The following is a 19,394-nucleotide window of genomic DNA, read 5'->3' as shown; positions in this document are numbered from 1 at the left end:
GGATAGGAAGGAGAGGTAACGAGCTGGAAACGTTAATACACTGCACGAAGGCTTCAAGTGGATAAGAGCAAGGCTTCTATAGTGTAAAGTGGATGGTTCGTTCTGCCTCTAGCGGCCAGGAAGTCACATCTCAGACAAATCCATTGCGCTTCACCTGACATTATGTAGAGGTATCCGACTTTAACTTACCAATAATGTGCATGTGCTTTATAGACTGTTAGCACGGAAATTAAGAATTATAGAAATAATATTTCAAAGCCAGACATACTCGTGTATTATTTTGCGGGAAAATTATATCTGTCCACTGCAGGAACTGTGCTCCCATTATCCCAGGTTCCCAGTAAAAACGATGGAGTGCTAACAGTCACTATGTTTTACAGTTAAATTTCACCCTACCTACAGTAGCTAAAAAGAAAAAAAATGAATGATACATTTTATTATAAAGTTTTAGAACAGGCTATGACTGTACTGTATTATTTTAGCTGTGATACATGGAACAATGCTTCTTGTACAAGTCTACGACAGAGCTGCTGGTGATGCTAATTTTTCGCGTCTCATTTTTCGACCCTGGGGGTTCTATTCTTAAATCTATAGCTTCATAATTACATAGATATCACTTAACGACTACCCGTGAGGACCGAGAAAGTCACTAAACAATGATAACGTAAAGTAAGCTATTGTTGATCTGGGGAACGTTGTGACCAGGGTAGAGTTCACATTAAACAAAATAAAGTCACCCAAAATTGCTCGCCTGTTTTATATAATTATGTAATTTTGAATACAGTAGAAATATGGTTCCGAGATATAGAGTTAGGTTACATGTATAGTAAAACACGTTTCCTGGTCACAGTATGCTGTCAGCCTCACACTGATCCCTTGTACATCAGGGTTATAAAGAGGCGATAAAAACGAATTAACAATCGACTTTGACTAATGTGCAACTCACCTTTCTGGATCCCTTGGCAAGCAGATGAATGATAATCCCATATTCCATTTGAAAATTCTAAAGCAATTCACAGGTAAACAATAAGTATATCCCATCGCATTTGGCAAAGGAACTCGTATTGGCGTTAAAGCTCCCTGACTCAAGACTGCCAACTGGTACACGCGTTGACTTGCTGACCGCATGGCAGTAACAGGATCACCTATTGAAGTGATCCATCCTTTTATAGTACAGAATTCTCAGCATGAGCCAGCCTAGGGCATCGTCTGTCATATGGTCCTGGCACACAAACACAAACACACACACACACACACACACACACACACACACACACACACACACTACATCCTTGACCACCGAAGGGTCAAGACGTACCTGGCGCTCCTCTCGGAGCAGCCAGGTCAACTGTTAAGTTGGCCCATACCAACCCCCTCCCCTGAACCCTCCTCCCCACCGGAATATCAACAAGTTCTCGCCAGAAGTTAAAATTTCATTTAGGAAAGGAATGGAACCAGTGTTAAACAGAGGTGAACAGTGGTGAACAGTGCTCAAGTCAGTGAGAACAACTCAACAATAACAGTCGTACCCAAGTTAACCTTCACACAGTGAGATCCCAGGTACCCAGTGATAACGGCCCGTGAGACCCAACAACAACCAGCGATGTGTTAATCCGTCTACGATAGGAAGGACTGGGACCACACCTCACTCATATAACACCATATGTGAGGGAATTACTATACCACGTCAGGTCCCTCATAACATCATCTGTGAGGGAGTTACTACACCACGTGAGGCCCCTCATAACACCATCTGTGAGGGAATTACTACACCACGTGAGGCCCCTCATAACACCATCTGTGAGGGAATTACTACACCACGTAAGGCCCCTCATAACACCATCTGTGAGGGAATTACTACACCACGTGGTCCCTCATAACACCATCTGTGAGGGAATTACTACACCACGTCAGGTCCTTCATAACACCATCTGTGAGGGAACTACTACACCACGTGAGGTCCCTCCTAACACCATCTGGGAGGGAGTTACTACACTACGTGTTTGCTGTTCAACACTTACATTAATCTGTATGCTCACTGTATGTTCCTTTACCTTTCTCTAATGAAGGCTTTTGTTAAACCACCAATGTATGTAATAAGCCATTTATGTCCAATGTATATTTTCAGCCTTCGGGCTGCAGAACTATTTTAATAAACCGTTAATTATTATTATTATTATTACACACACACACACACACACACACACACACACACACACACACACACACACACACAGGTTGATACAGAATGGGTATACATCTGGATATTTGCGAACCTGTTACGTTTTTAAGGTTTCTGAGATGGGGTCAGATAGGTTAGTTGTGTTGCTCACTCTTGTCTTTTGGTACTAGCGAACTAGGAAAGTGAGAGATGTGGGTGGGTCTCGTTAATAGCTGGTTAGTACTGAACCACTTGAGTCAGAGAGTTATATTTCTCCCTCTCTGACTTGGTATTAGTGACGAGCGCTGTAGTGTAAGGTAACCGTATCTTCCCCTTTATCTCTATAGTTATTTGTGAACGATTGGTCGAGTTTCCTCATCAGCTTAAGAGGTGTTCACTCCCCCGCCTGGTGAAGGGATATACGGCTTCCCTTTGTTTCGGATTAGTACAATATAAATTTTTTTCGAGCGCTAAATGGATATGAGGCCACTATCTCGATTGCTTGAGTCTTGTCGGGTGTTCAGGGTAACTATGATGCTGTGTGTGTGTGTGTGTGTGTGTGTGTGTGTGTGTGTGTGTGAACTTAAAAATTAGTGCCATGCCAACGTTGAACCCCTGAGCTTAAACAAGTATACATATATAAAGTCATGTGTGCTGGCCGCTGGGGTGACATTAACGTATATTTTCCTCTTTCCTCTCAACAGACCCACTTATTTTCCCCCACAATTCAAGATCTAAATTCTTAAAAATTCTTCCGTGAGTTTTTCCCTAACTATAGTGATTAAGAGAACGAAATTATTAAGTCTCACTGTTATTTGGACGCCATTGAATCGGTAAGATACTGTCCAAGTGTAAAGAAAAATATCGAATGAACCATTGCGAATCCATCTTTGTGTCGTACCATAAGTGAGCCACTTGGAGGAGTTCTCACATTTCTGGTAAGGAGAAAAGTTGGTATACATTCTTACCTTATGAGAAGAAGGATCCTCTCTGACTTATACTCATAACACGACTCCCTCAGCCCTCTCTTTCCTCTTGACTATACTCTCACAGCTCTCCACTCCCACATGACCACCTCCCTTCATAGCCCTCCACTCCTACATGACCCCCCTTCACAGCTCTCCACTCCTACATGACCACCTCCCTTCACAGCTCTCCTCCCACATGACCACCTCCCTTCACAGCCCCTCCTCCTACATGACCACCTCCCTTCACAGCCTCCACTCCCACATGACCACCTCCCTTCACAGCCCTCCTCCCGACCACCTCCTTCACAGCCCTCCTCCCCACTCACCACAGCCCTCCCCTCCACACCCACACCTCCACTCCCACACCACCTCCTTCACAGCCCTCCCTTCCCTTCTCCTCCACTCCACCCCATGACCACCTCCCTTCACAGCTCACTCCCACCACCTCCCTTCACAGCAGACCACCTCCTTCATAGCCACCTCCCTTCACAGCTCCCATGACCAGCTCACCTCCTTCACAGCTCCCACTCCCTTCACAGCACCTCCCTCACAGCCCCCACTCCCACCCCCCACAGCTCTCCCTGCCCCCCCTCACAACATGACCCCCCCCTCCCTCACATGACACATGACCCCCCTCACAGCTCTCACAGCCCTCCCTCCTACATGACCACCTCCCTTCACAGCTCTCCACCCCCCTCACAGCTCGACCCCCTCACAGCTCTCCTCCCTACAGCCCCCCCCTCCCAGCTCTCACCCTCAGACATCCCCCTCACAGCTCCCCTACACAGCCCCTCAACCCCCCCCTCACAGCTCTTCACTCCCAGTCCTCCCCTTCCCTACACATCCCTCTTCCTGTCCTCCCCTCCCACACATCCCTCTCCCAGCCATCCCCTCCTTCATTATCCTCTCACAGCCCTTCCTTCCCACACTTTTAGAAGCCGGAGAGTTTATTGAAAAATGGCCACGGGCAGCAGTCTGGTCGTGGCCGCCTCAGTGCTTTGTCAGATATCAAGGGTAAAAGTTTAAGGCTCTAGCCAAGCATCGTCTCTCCTTCCTGCCTGCTGAACCCTTGTGTCGCTGGAAACTAACTGTCGACGACTACAAAATTTTGTGCAGGGAGGGACACACACACACACACACACACACACACACACACACACACACACACACACACACACGTACGTACGTACGTACGTACGTTTCAGCAATTCCCTCGAGGTGAATCCTTTCCGGAGTCGGCTCAGATCATCACCTGCCAGTGATACACTCTCAGGCAATGATCCATCATCAACCAGCGATCCATCCCCAGGCAGTGATCCACTATCAGACAGTGATTTACCCTGAACCAAAGATCCACAATCAGGCAGCATTAATTCGTGGATCTATTGTCTCGCTCCGGCAATTTGCATGCCTAGACGTACACACAATCATCGCCAGCAACAATTATGAAAAACTGGGCCTGGAGGGGAACGATTTTGCTGATTACGATCTGAAATGAGTTACAGTTCTCGATCAGCTTGCGATATTATTTTTTATTTTTGGGGGATTGTGTGTCTCTGGGTTTACCTCCGTGGGTGGGTGGGGTGGGTGGGTGTGTTAGGGAGTGAGTAGTGGGTGGATGGATGATTGTTTCTATTTGTCTTTCTGCCTTTAAAATGTTTCTCTGTCTCTCTTTTCCTGAAATACACTGCTTCATGGTTCATTAACCGAAACCGATGTGAAACAGAAACACTAAAGATTTAAATGACACACACACACACACACACACACACACACACACACACACACACACACACACACACACACACACACACACACACACACACACACACACACACACACACACACACACACACACACACACACACACACACACACACACACACACACACACACACACACACACACACACACACACACACACACACACACACACACACACACACACACACACACACACACACACACACACACACAGAGTTACCTGTTTTTTAAAAGCAGAAACGTATGTCCCTCTATCACCTGGTTCTTGACATACCTGAAATACCTGCATGTAACAGTGTGAATATATTAACGTCACCACCCACCTAACACTTCCCCGTCCTCCTTCCTTCCTTCCTTCCTTCCTTCCCTCCCTCCCTCCTCCTCCTCCTCCCTCCTCCTCCTCCTCCCTCCCTCCCTCCCTCCCTCCCTCCCTCCCTCCCTTACTCACTTCACGTCATGATTGCTTGCAGTGTGTAGCTGGTTCAAGCAGGACCCTGTGTTCTGTAATGGAAAGCACGAGAGAGAGAGAGGGAGTGAGGACATACAGCGAAAAGCGTTTTTTTTTCTTTTTTTTTCCAGTAGTCTGTATATTCGCTGTTGCTCGCGCAGGGACATTGTGGTCTCTCTCTCTCTCTCTCTCTCTCTCTCTCTCTCTCTCTCTCTCTCTCTCCCTTTTACATTCTTTCTATGGCTTTTGACCTATTGCGAGTAATTTTTGAGAGGCGCATTACTGAGGACTTAAAGAAAAAAGTCAGTCAGTCAGTGAATCAGTTAGTCAGTCAAGCAGCTAGTCAATTAATCAGCCAGCCAGTGTCAGTCAGTCAGTCGCAGAGAGACATGGTTACAGCAGCTGTAGAGAAATATATGAACATATACTGTACACAGGAAGTTTTCAAAAGGCTATTTGTTCTTTGATATAACTACCCGCCACCCGTGTGAGTGTGTGGGTGAGTGAGTGCGAAGCTTAGGACCTGGGAGGGTGAGTGAGTGATTGATGGAGTGCGAGGGCCTGGGAGGATGAGTGACTGAGAGGGTGATTGAGTGACTGAGCGAATGGGCGAGGACTGCGACATATTTATATTTTTTTATGGTTCATTTCTGTCTCAATTTTTGCAGTAAAGGTGCAGTGTCGAGAACCTCATTCATATTGGTGTCAATTGAAACTGACCTAGAATATGTTGTGTGTGTGTGTGTATGTGTGTGTGTGTGTGTGTGTGTGTGTGTGTGTATACAGTCTGTCTCAAATATGTGTACACACTGTCTTACAGGTATTCGTGGGGATCGCGTGAATACCTGAGATTACAACAGCACCATTGTTTTCATCTGTGGGTTACCTCGCACATCAACAGGTGAGAATAATGTTCATGTAAAACAAGCATTCACACTATCTCCACCAAAATATGTAAGGTATATATATATATATATATATATATATATATATATATATATATATATATATATATATATATATATATATATATATATATATATATATATATATATATATATAATGTTTTCTTATTAACTCCGGGGCCCTGGAATTCATACCAAATTCTGAAAAAACATTAATCACGTTGTCAGCCTCACTTTCTGCAGTGCTGATTACATCAAGCGATGAATTACTCCCTGAGTGACTTGTTAAATCTGGTTGACTTCAGTAATGATGTTGGAAAGGAGGAATTTATGTATGTCAAAATATAGAGAAGACTTGTTACACTGCTATGATACAGCACCAGGTGTCAACATTATCTTGATATATACATATATAAATAATTTTGTAATCCTTGACTTTCCCAAACACTCACTAAACAAAATCTCTCTCTATTCATGTAATTTTTTTTTAGATTTTATTCATCACATTAATTTAACTTAACGCACCACACACACACACATTTACTTTACCCTTCTTAACAGCGACGGTGAAAAATCCTCCACTACCATCATGGAAATTTACATGTCAGTCACAAATGGACAGGCGACAAAGGTTTCACACCAGACTGGCAACACCTCAGACGCCAGTAAAGATATATCATTTAAACATGACTCGGAAAATAGTCTGAAATTTATACACAGCCGAGTCGCTTTTTATAAACTTTACAAAAAGATGTTTAGTGAATGTTGTCGCTATCGCAAAATATACACTGTTTATATATACACAACTTTTACATTATTCCATGTGTAATATTATAGTTCATTATATACGTTAAGGCAGCGACACTTTTCATTATTCAAATTTTGTTTACTGGAAGGTGTGAGTGGGGTCGTCTTACTGGAAGGAACAGGTGCTGGAGCGTCAGTTGACCAGGTGTTGGGATTATGATTATTATTATTATTATTATTATTATTATTATTATTATTATTATTATTATTATTATTATTATTATTATTATAAGCAGTAGTCGTGATAGTAGCAGTCTTACAGCATGTCTTAACATCACATGTATTATAACTTATAAAATCGATATATTAGTCACACATTTAATATTCTGCCACGAGAAGGCAACAGAATCAAATACTCGTGAACGATCAACACGACAAGCTCTAACCTGTGTGTACATTCTGTTTATCTGGCTCACTTACTTTTTAGTCCAATTTCTCTTTCTGGTATTGTCCGAACGGTGTTATAGTGAGCCTTTCGCTGACTTAACTGATGTAGCTTAAAAACCACTGTGGGTGTTCTGGTTAGTAAAGTAGGTTGTTTATCGGTGTCCGGGACAACTAAAGTACCAGGGTTCGAATTCTCCCGAGGTTGTGTACAGGTCTTGCTGGAATATTAATCCTTACCGGGAAATATATTTTACAAGTGCATTAATGGTCTCGTTGTTGTTTGAGGTAGGTGTGTGTGCGTGTGTAGAAAGGTGTTAAGTGTAGTTGGTAGGTCAGTGAGATTGCCCTGTTCATGTCCCTCTCCTCATGGTGTCTCTCTTCCCCAGAATTTGTCCTATGAGACGAGTATGAGAAGTGTAATCAGTAAAACAGTGATAACTCTCGAACAAAGGCAACTAAACATCTCCAATTCCTCACACAAGATAAAAATTTCCTCTCAAGGTGAAACAGACAAGACATCCCTCACGTCGTCTCTCTCTTTCCTCAGTTGTGTAAATCACTTGGCATCTCCCCGTGCACCGAAATGACCTTTGCTCCAAACTTTGAGACTTCACGAGGGAAGTTTGTGTGTTACTGGGTCCGTATTGCTCGCCGCATACACCAAGTGGGGGAGAGTGGGAGCCCATCTCACTTGTTTGTTATGATCTTATGTTGCCCGCCGCGTGTTTGTTGTGGTTTGTCTGAGTGAAGGTTTTGGATGGTACGGTAATAATAATGATAATAATAATAATAATAATAATGGTGATGATGATGATGTTAAGCATAAATTGAAAATATTAACACTAAATTTCTAATAATAACTTAAATAATCATTAAAAAAATAAAAAGTAATAATAGAAATAGTAATATTAATGATATTAACCACAATAACAAATTTAATACTAAAATAATAATAACAAAATTTAACAATGCAAATCATAACATACAATATTATTTACTTATGTCGGGATACAAAACTCTTAAATCAGATCCAGATTTTGTAACCTTCACTAAACCCGCGTTACGTAATACGGTCGTGCTCAAAGACACTCTGAGATGGTATCAGATTTGTATGTTTTGATGATGTTCGCTGGCCAAGAGTAAAGGCATTAGGGGAGACAGACGAGTGTTTTCAGGGGCTATACATCTGGATCTCTCGAGCTTGTAACTAGATTTGTCATGACAGTGCATCAGTTCAATATGACTTCCCACCACCCCCCCCCCCCCCCGTCCTCCCACCCGTCCACCCTACCCCCAATACTCAACCCCCCTGGTTCTTACTATTGTCAGTTTAGAGATCGAGAAGATGGTGGAGGTGTGTGTGTGTGTGTGTTTCCATGAACTATTTGTGTGTTGGTAAACATTTAGAATTTTTCTGTTAAACTTTTCAAGAGAGAGAGAGAGAGTGTGTTCATCTTTCTAAATTACGAGAAAAGACAATCACTGGGAAAAAGTTTTTAAGAGGGGTCGGATTAGGGGTACAAAGTTGGCACGAGAGAGAGAGAGAGAGAGAGAGAGTCTTTATCCTTCCAATGCAAGCTGGGACAAACAATGGGCAGACTATTCAATAATCCCTCGAGATCAGCACCAGTGAAATAATATACTCACGAAGCAGTTCTCGATATTTATCTTGGAGGAGAAAGAAAGAAAGAAAGAAAGAAATAAATAAATGTACCTATAAACGCTGGCACAATTTTTTTTCTCACGATATATTTAGATAACTCTTAAGGTTTTTCTGTGAGAGGAACAGCTGGTTATAGTTTTTATAACACCAGCTGGCGGATATCGTTAATTACTGATACATTTTTTATATCGTGTTTAAATTGAGGGGGGTGGGGGGCGGATATCGTTAATTACTGACACATTTTTTATATCGTGTTTAAAGCGAGGGGGGGGGGAGTAGGGAGAGAGAAAGTGAGAAAGGTGGGAGGGAGTTAGTAAGAACTGGAAGGGTGAAAGGACGGAGTAAGTGGGTAGGAGGGAGAGGGGATGAATGAGGGAGATAGGAAGGGAATGAATGAGGGAGGGAAGAGAGTGAATGAGGGACATGGGAAGGGAATGAAGGAGGGAGGAAGGAAGGTAATGTATGAGGGAGGAAGGGCGTGAGTGAATAAGAGAAGGAGTGAAGGAGAAAGTGATTGAGTGAGTTGAGTGAGAGATTTGAGTGAGTCAGTGTGAGAGATTTGAGTGAGTAAGTAGAAGAGCAACTGATTAATCTTCTCCATTATAGGTCACAGGTGTGTCAGTCACTCCCACGTCAAGGAAGATCAAAACTTTCTCGACAAAGTTTTTAGTCTTTTACTTTTTTTTCTTTTTCCCGGATTTTTGTGGTGCACTTAGAAGGACAAAACTCTCCAGAAGTTGATTAGTAATTCATATGAGTGTATCAGGCTAAAGTTTGGTTTAGTTACACACACACACACACACACACACACACACACACACACACACACACACACACACACACACGATTCAAATGTCTACAGAGAGAGATTTATGAAGTCTTTGTGGAGGAAAATCTCTCTCTCTCTCTCTCTCTCTCTCTCTCTCTCTCTCTCTCTCTCTCTCTCTCTCTCTCTCTCTCTCTCTCTCTCTCTCTCATTTCGCACCCTCTCACCTTCCCTTCCTCTTACTGTATCTCTCTACACCTGTGGAATACGATCACCCATTTCATCACTCATTCCTTCTTTCCATGTTTCCCGTCCCTCTCTTCCTCCCCCTTTTTTTAATTTCCCTTGATAGTTTTTCTTTCATTTTCCCCAATCGCTCTTCTCTTTTTTTTTGTTTCCCATTTCCTTTATTGTTTCTTGTCCATTTTTCTTTTATTTTTTCTCCCTTTGCTGTCTTTTTCCATCTCTCTCTCTACTTACATATCCCTTCTTACTTCACCCTCTTCCTTATTCTCTTCCTCCTCTTCCATTCTCTCTACCACAATATATTTCTTTTTCCCTCAATCTCCTTCCCTCCCTCTCGTCCTTCCTTCCTACCTCATTCTCTTTTCTCCTTCCTACCTCCTCCTATGCCTTCCTATTTCCTTCCTTCCTTCCTTCCTTCCTTCCTTCCTTCCTTCCTTCCTTTCTTCCTTCTTTCCTTCCTAGACACAATTCTCCCTTGCTTCTAACACCCTCCATTTAAATTTTTCTGTCTCTCTTCTGTCCATCTGTTTTATTGGATCCTTTCCCTTCCCCTTCTCACCTAAAAAACATATCTGTCTCTTTATTTCCCCAACTCTTTCGTTCTCTGTTTTTTCTTCATTTTTTGTAATTCGTTGTCTCGTGTGTGTGTGTGTGTTTCTCACTCAGCTAATGGTGAGAGAGGAAGGAAAGGTGTAGTGGAGGAAGGGTGAAAGTACTGTAGGTCACTGCCTCTCGTCAGATTGTAATACGAGGTACAATCCCTTCACTTTTTTCCCGTTCCTCCCCTCCTCCCTTTCTTTTTTACTCTCTCTCTCTCTCTCTCTCTCTCTCTCTCTCTCTCTCTCTCTCTCTCTCTCTCTCTCTCTCTCTCTCTCTCTCTCTCTCTCTCTCGGATGGTTGGAACAGTAAGGTGGAGGATAATTTAAGTGGCGCGTCTCATTAAGTCCTCGTCGTGTCGCAATTCTTCTTCATCTTCTTCTTGTTTCTGTTTTTTCTCTTCCTATCTTTATTTTTTCCTCTCGTCAAGTACCTATTCTTTACCTCTCTTTTATTCTTGCCCCTCCCACCTTCCCTCCCTTCCTTTCAAGCACTTATATTTTCCCCTCGTTATTGCTCCCATTACGTGCTTAAGGACCTTAGTTGTCGTGGGGGCGTCGTTACTGCTTAGAATTTTTAGGTCAGAATCAGTGATGTAGTCGAGATCACTATAGGATCGAGACCGAGATCAGGACCGAATCCCTTAGAAGTTGAAGCCAAGACCAATCACAGTTTCAGCATTTATTTATATGCTTGCTTATGGATCTAGTTTTTAGGATTATATATTTTTTTTATATAATTCGGGTTTCAGTTCATGCGAAGTTTAAATTTGGATCACCTGAAGGTTACAGACCCAGGCTTATTTCACTACCTGGAGGGGGGTGGGGGGTTGTTAGTACACTATATATGGGGGGGGGAGGGGTTAGGTCAACTACAGTTCTACACTACAATCGCCAGTCAGTAATGTAATGCTGATAAAATTGCTTTTATTATTTATTAAGGTCTGAACTTAAGCGATGAAGTAGAGAAATATTTTCATCACTGAGACAATGGCTTCTTATTGTGTGACCTTTGGCACTGCACTTCTGAAACAACAATCTTAATATTTGGATCAAATTTCGATGTCATCAGTCGCAAAACGGGGCGAAGATTGTCGTCGTTTAGTCCATTTCGAACTTTTGACTTGATAAGATTCAGGATAATAGTATTTGACGTATTTAGATTATTGGTAACATCAACAAGGAAAGAAATATAACAGTAGAGCACAGAATCACTCTACTTGTTCTCCCGTTTTCAGCTTCGACGTCTTTGAGAAATAATTAGAATTAGCTTTGGTTTCGGGTTCGTGATTTTATGAAGTTCACGATTGAAATAACACCCGTCATTTCATCTCAACGTTCACATCTTTGCCACATAAATTCTACCGGCGCATAACTAAATGAAACTGAATAATGTAGTTCATTTTTCTTTTCTTTTTTTTGTATTCACCAAGATGTTTGATCACCTCTGGGACCAATCCATTCAGTGTACCGAGGCCACCACATTAATAACTGGTCTCAAGACTTGCATCACTTGTCTGAATCAACAGTCATAGGGGGGCGTCGGTCGTTGTGTGCTGGACTCCTCTCTCTACCTCTCTTTACTTTCTACCACTCCTCTACTTTTATTGACACCTATTTAAACGTCTATCTCTTCTCCCCCTTCAGATGCCTCTCACTTCTCCCTCTTCAGGTGCCTCTCACTTCTCCCCGCCCTCCAAGGCCCGGCGGCAGTGTAATATAGGACAACTGAGTTTGGGAGGTATCTGACCGTGTTGTGGAGGCCCAGTTTATCTCCCTCTACCATCCTGTACTGATTCCATTTTCGTGTCCCTCTTCCATCAAACACTTATATCTTTTATCTGTCAGAGTCCTCCCCATCCCATCCCATCGCGCCCCCTCTCTTAAGGCTTTGAAAAGAGAGAGAGGGGGGAGGGGGCTATACTGAACAGTTTAAGAATGGAAGGGACTGTGTTGTGGAAACTCAGTATATTTTAAAATTCTTTTCACTCTCTATTACATTATTTATTGGTCGCTTTCCTCTGTTCATCTCCCTTAAAGTGCCTTTCCCTTTCTACTTTATCTCCCGTCAAAGTCCTAGAGGAGAGTAGAGGAGGACTGCTTTCGAAACCCCCCATTCCATCCTTTCCCTTGTCCCCCTTTCTCATACCCATTTTCTATGTCACCATTAAAGGCCTCCCCGCACTTTAGTCCCTCTTCCTCCCCCCCACCCCCCCCCCCAAGGCCTCGAGGGGATGGATGAGGAAGGAATGGAAGGAGGGAAGAGGAAGGAATGAGGGAGGGAGGAATTTACACAACATTTGAGGACTAAAACTGACCGTGTTGTCGATTCCCTGCCTGGGGGCGTTGGTGTTCGTAGGCGAGTGACCGACGATGTGGCCGCGGATGATGGCCTGGTCGATATACAGCACCAGACGGATCATCACCTGGATCACCATCGCCACGAACAGGTTGCGGTGGATCCTCGTCCGGTTGTTCTTCAAACTCCTGTGAAAGAGAAGAATGGTGGTTAATGGTGGTGGTTATTGGCACTGGTGTACAAGGGAGGACGATTGGTGGTTAGTGGCACTCTCTTAACTAGAGGCTCTTGTACAGGGGAATGATAAAAGGAGTATAGTGGTAGAGGAGAGAAAATGGCTGGGAAGGGGGGGTTCTTTTCTATCTTTCTCTCCGGAGAGATAAAAGGCTATAAGGTATTTATGAGAGTAAAAAGTGCAGCACAGGGAGACTTGTTGATGAAAGGGAGGGGTAACAAGAGGTCGTTAGTGCTGGAACAAATCGATTACTTTAAGTCAGATCTCTGGAACTACCAAGAATAACAGAGGCTGTATTTTTAATAGATATTTGAGAATGTAATAATAATAATAATAATAAAGTTTAAACACCGAGGTGAAATGGAAACTTTAAAAGAATAGTTATGTCTTTGTTTAAACGTTGTTGTCTTTTCCTTAACATATTAAATTTACCTTATGAAACCTTGGAGTGTCGATTTGAAATAGGGTAAGAGGCTCCCCGGGACACTGGTGGACCGTGGTGGTGGTGAGGTCTCTATTTGATTTTGCTCTTTCCCAGTATCTCTCTCTCTCTCTCTCTCTCTCTCTCTCTCTCTCGTAAGCAGTTCAACAAGTAGATTTACGACCAAATCCTCTTGAGACGCCCAACACGCAATTTCATTCCGCAGGAGAGTTAATACACAGCTGTGACGATCTAACGTTGTAAGACGATGCACGACACAAGATGAACGACGTTTGACACACGACGCATGACGCACGATGTAAGAAACACGACACAAGACGCAAGACACATGACACAAGACACAAAATACGATGCAAGATGCACGGTGAAAGACACAACTCAAGACGCACGGTGCAAGACACAACGCAAGATGCAGGTGCAAGACACAACGCAAGACGGAAGACGCATGATGCAAGACACACGGGGCCCAGGAACGCTGAATATGATATTGCCTTAAAGGTATGTATGATGCAATATAAAATTCAGAGCTCTGGAGAGAGACGAGAGTAAGACCTGCTTTTCCCACCGGCTTGGTAAATAAATAATTCAGACAATTGGAGACTTGGGGAACATCGTTGAAATATTACCAGTAAGCTGCTGGCCTCAATGGTATTTTCTCGGGATTGACGTAGCTGGGGACTCAAGCTTAATGGTATTTATATTGAACTAAACTTTACAAACCCCCGCAGAAAGTAAACATTGAAGTGTTCTGATATCAGCTGATAGAGGTGACTAATTTACCAGCGACTGTATTTGAAACTATTGTAAGATTAAATACATCAGTAAAATATATTAATAAATCATACTTGGTTAACGTTCGTGTGATTTATCTTAAGATGAAATAAGCTGGGGTGGCCAATCGTCAGGTGATCCGTAAATGTTAACGTATTGTCATCAGTCACTCGTAATCACTTATACAGAGTCGTAAAATGTGAGGCTGGAAAGTTTCTACCATAAGGAGGTTTACTGCCACTATACTGTCGACCTGGCGGTGCGTTTTGTGACCTCCGTGACAAGTTGACTGAGTGTGACTACTGCAGAAGGTGGAGTGAGTAATGTAGGTATTGTAGGAGGTAGAGTGATTGATGTTGGAAGTGGAGTGAGTAATATAGGTCTTGTATCTTGTAGGAGTTGGAGTGATTGATGTTGGAGGTGGAGTGAGTAATATAGGAATTGTAGGAGGTAGAGTGATTACTGCTGAAGGTGGAGTGACTACTGCTGTGGAGTGATTGATGTTGGAGGTAGAGTGACTACCGCTGGGGGTGGAGTGACTACTGCTGGGGGTGGAGTGACTACTGCTGGGGGTGGAGTGACTGCTGGTGGAGGTGGAGTGACCACTGCTAGAGATGGAGTGACTGTTGCAGGAGGTGGAGTGACTACTGTTGGATATCTGTGCCTTTTACTATAGGGTCTCTCTCTCTCTCTCTCTCTCTCTCTCTCTCTCTCTCTCTCTCTCTCTCTCTCTCTCTGGCTGTACAAATCTCCAATTATTATCTAATCACATACACCATCGGCACCCTAATCACGGACAATCATAGTGTGTGTGTGTGTGTGTCAGACCGATATACGCTCGATAATAACACACTTGTTTTAGTTATATATATCAAGCTTAACTGTACGACGCCCAGTTATCTAATTATATATAACTTTGTCCCCTAATCGATGCTATAATCACAGGTTTGTTGTGTCTTCGTACAGTCAGCATAAATTACTAAGTAAATATAATTATACCTGTGCGAGACCCCTAATCATACCTGTACGAGACTAATCTACGAGGCCCCTAATCATACCTGTACCCCCTAATCATACCTGTACAGGGCCCCTAATCATACCTGTACAGGCCCTAATCATGCCTGTACAGAGGCCCTAATCATACGAGGCTCCTAATCATACCTGTACGAGGGCCTGTACGAGGCCCCTAATCATGTGAGGCCCCTAATCATATGCCCCCTAATCATACCTGTACAGGCCCCTAATCATATGTGTTGAGGCCCCTAATCGTTGCACAGGCCCCTAATCATGCCTGCACGAGGCCCCTAATCATGCCTGTACAGGCCCCTAATCATACCTGTACGAGGCCCCTAATCATACCTGTACGAGGCCCCTAATCATATATGTACAGAGGCCCCTAATCATGCCTGCCTAATCATGTGTAATCATACCTGTACCCCTAATCATATATGTACAGAGACCCTAATCATACCTGTGAGGCCCCTAATCATACCTGTATTAATCATATGTACGAGGCCCCTAATCACCTAATCATACCTGTACGAGGTCACCCCTAATCATACCTGTGAGGCAATCATACCTCAGGCCCCTAATCATGCCTGTGCGAGGCCTCTAATCATACCTGTGCGAGGCCCCTAATCATACCTGTGGGCCCCTAATCATACCTGCGAGGTCCCTAATCGCCTGTACAGGGCCCTAATCATACCTGTACGAGGCCCCTAATCATACCTGTACGAGGCCCCTAATCATGCCTGTGCGAGGCCCCTAATCATACCTGTACGAGGCCCCTAATCATACCTGTACGAGGCCCCTAATCATACCTGTACGAGGCCCCTAATCATGCCTGTGCGAGGCCCCTAATCGTGCCTTACATAACAGAAAGGGATGGACGCTTGATGCTTAGAGAGAGAGAGAGATTCTTATATCAATTTAGGGGTGAAATAAGCCTCCTTGAATTCCTCTCTCGGGGTGACTTATGTTTCTCAAAAGAGTCGTCAATTGTTAATTAAAGGTAAAAGAGACGCAAATATGAGGAGGCGGGAGGTGGGAGGCAAGATTTCGAAGGATCGAGGTCTTGCGGGATGTGGGAGGAGGGATAGTTGATCGAGAGAGAGAGAGAGAGCGAGAGAGAGAGAGAGATTACTCTTAAATTCTCCCTGGTCATTGTACACTGTACAGTGACCAGCTTCAGTCCCATTTCTCCTAGACTTGTAAATAAAGCTTAGTCTCTCTCGCTCTCTCTCTCTCTCTCTCTCTCTCTCTCTCTCTCTCTCTCTCTCTCTCTCTCTCTCTCTCTCTCTCTTTCTCTCTCTCTCTCTCTCTCTCAGGCTCATGATTACTTGCTGTTTCTCCATCTTCCTATTTCTCAACCCCCACCATTACCCATTTTCTTTGTTACCCATTTTTCCTACTATCCATTTAGGTCTTTATATCTATTTCTTCCTATTACCCATTTTCTTCTTCCTGCTGCCCATTTTATTCTTCCTACTATCCATTTTTTATTTATTATCTTTACTTCACACTGCACTACACGTCTGTCTATCTATCTATCTATCTATCTATCTATCTATCTATCTATCTGTCTATCTATCTATCTATCTATCCCTCACACACACACACACACACACACACACACAACGCTAGTAAAATAAATATCTGAGGTTCAAATAAAGTTTTCATCTCAACATTGTAGATATAAGTCGTATTTTTTATTTATTTTTTTATAGTAATCTGACTTGTATGTGTTTGAAATATTGGCTTCGCGTAAGGTGCGTTATATAGTAATTGGATAGATGGGTCGTTAGTTAAAATACATAAGTAGGTCAGATTTTAACGGTACCAACGGTGCGGATAAACTATGGATTAACAACAACATATATATCCTTGGTGACCTAAATCCTAAACCACATGAAACAAAATACAATAACATCGACATTAATAACTATATACGGTTCTTGGTCAGTGAGTTATAAGAAAAATAATAGTTCCATAAATGTTTAGCTGCTAAGGATTGTTTCTTTGTGTTTAACGTGAACATTATTAAGGGGGGTTGATGGTGTAGCAACGGGAGGAGCAATAGGTCCGTCCCGTGTTACTCAGTGATTGTCCTCCCGAATTTAAACCCATTATTTGTACACTATATGTTGATGATAATTTTCTTGAACCTGTCGACAATGTTCATCTTCATTTACATAACATGAATTCCAGATTTAGCAATATACAGTTCACCCCGGAACAAAAGAGCGTACACGAATGATCATTTTTAGATACACACGTCGAAAAGTTGGTAACACATTTTGTGCGTCATTTTATAGAAAACTTTTGTATTCAGGATTAAACACTAAATTCTTCTCCCTCATACTTGACCAATAGAAAAAAACTTAATATCTACCTTAGTCACCAGGCCTAATAACACCTGTTCAAAATATCTCCAGACTTACTTCATCTTGAGACTCAGCCCAGAGAACATTACTAGGTAGGACTCGACTCACAGTAGGGAAGTATCTGTCAACTCCTCCAACCAAACATTCAGTCAGGCACTGCTAGTAAAGCCATCGTTTATTCTCCACTTCAGTATCATGGCCCATACCATAGCTACGCCCTCACATACAAACTGACCAAGTTAAGTTAACTTTATCCACGCAATTCAATACGATTTGTATTTAGATCAGAAAGCTGTAAAAATAGTTGACGTACAACGATCTGATCATTGATAATGTGCCGGTCACTGTTGTTCACTTATTCAGGTGTAATGTTGGACAAGCCACACTTCAACTTAGGGTTAGAATTACCAAGAGATCAACTACTGTGCAGTCCACCCTATTCAGCCACCAGAGGCGAAAGCCAGGTAGGCGATCACCCGATACATAATTCAGACTTCACAACCCTTACCACTTGTCCTGACAAGATGACACGGGTCACAAGGGAGTCCTTTGTGATCTATAAAATCCAACCAGCCCCGGGCACCCACAACTCCTCTATTATTTTACTGTTTGTCACTGGTAAATAATGCTTGGCTAGTATGTAATTGTACTTACTTGGCTCTGAATATTTGTCTTTATTATTAGGTTTTAAAATGAGCACGGCGGTTCTAGGGGTCAGCGGTTCGATCCCCGGGCACTGTCAGTTTACCCAGCTGTAAATGGGTACCAAAGTTTACAGCTTGGGGAAGTGGAGATGGTCGAGTGCAGTACCAGCCATGCTGCCTTCTTGTGTACCGAAGGCTTAGTATACAGTGTGCTGTATCCACACTGTTAAGGTTTAACATTTTTTAAGGCGCTAAATTATATTTCATATACAGTTAATTATCTATGATACTGTTTTTTCTTCATGTTTTTTTAGGGCTGATAATGACAAGTAAAATAAAAACACACACAGCCAGAATAGATTCCCTCCCTCTCCCCTTCAGCTCATGCTCAGGTGACACAACCGGCGCTAATAACACCACCACCACCGCCATCATCATCTTTACCCTCACAGATATGGCTGCTCTAGTTTACTATGTCCTATTTCAGTGCTGCGTGGGTGAATTTCCTTTCGATTCATCTTATAAAAAAATTCAAATTATTTTTATTTTATTCTGGTTCAAGATGTCTTGTACTCGTTTCTTTTTGTTTCGTCGCCATAAGCCGGGGATTTAACCTTCATCTTGTCCTGATTGAATGCTATATTTGCGTTCTTTCGTTGGCGGAGAAAGTTCAGGATGACCCATCGCGTCCAATATCCTTTGATGGCACCACGGGGAAGGGGGAGTTAGTTTTCTGGTAGATGTGAGAGAGAGAGATACACACACACACACACACCAGTTACCTTCCAGGATTGGCTTTACGCAATGGTTCACCGGAGATGCTTAGTTTGGTATTCATTAATGAGAGTTCCTGAGGTCGCCTTTTACCCCACTGCTTTGATCCGTAAATGGTAGGGGGAGGGGGGGGTT

General features: G+C 43.0%; 1 protein-coding gene across 1 annotated transcript in view; it reads right to left on the bottom strand.

Annotated features, from left to right (window-relative positions):
• LOC121874562 (PDF receptor-like) overlaps nucleotides 1-19,394 on the bottom strand; it is a 178,288-nt gene that overhangs the window by 33,421 nt on the left and 125,473 nt on the right. The window contains exon 6 of the mRNA XM_042378755.1: nucleotides 13,030-13,198. Coding sequence (XP_042234689.1) covers nucleotides 13,030-13,198 — 169 coding nt within the window. The remainder of the gene's footprint in view (nucleotides 1-13,029; nucleotides 13,199-19,394) is intronic.

The sequence above is a fragment of the Homarus americanus genome, unplaced genomic scaffold (genome assembly GCF_018991925.1).
Source record: "Homarus americanus isolate GMGI-L3 unplaced genomic scaffold, GMGI_Hamer_2.0 scaffold34360, whole genome shotgun sequence".
Classification (NCBI taxonomy): domain Eukaryota; kingdom Metazoa; phylum Arthropoda; class Malacostraca; order Decapoda; family Nephropidae; genus Homarus; species Homarus americanus.
The sequence above is the reverse complement of the archived record's forward strand: the minus strand, read 5'-3'. Positions and strand labels throughout refer to the sequence as shown.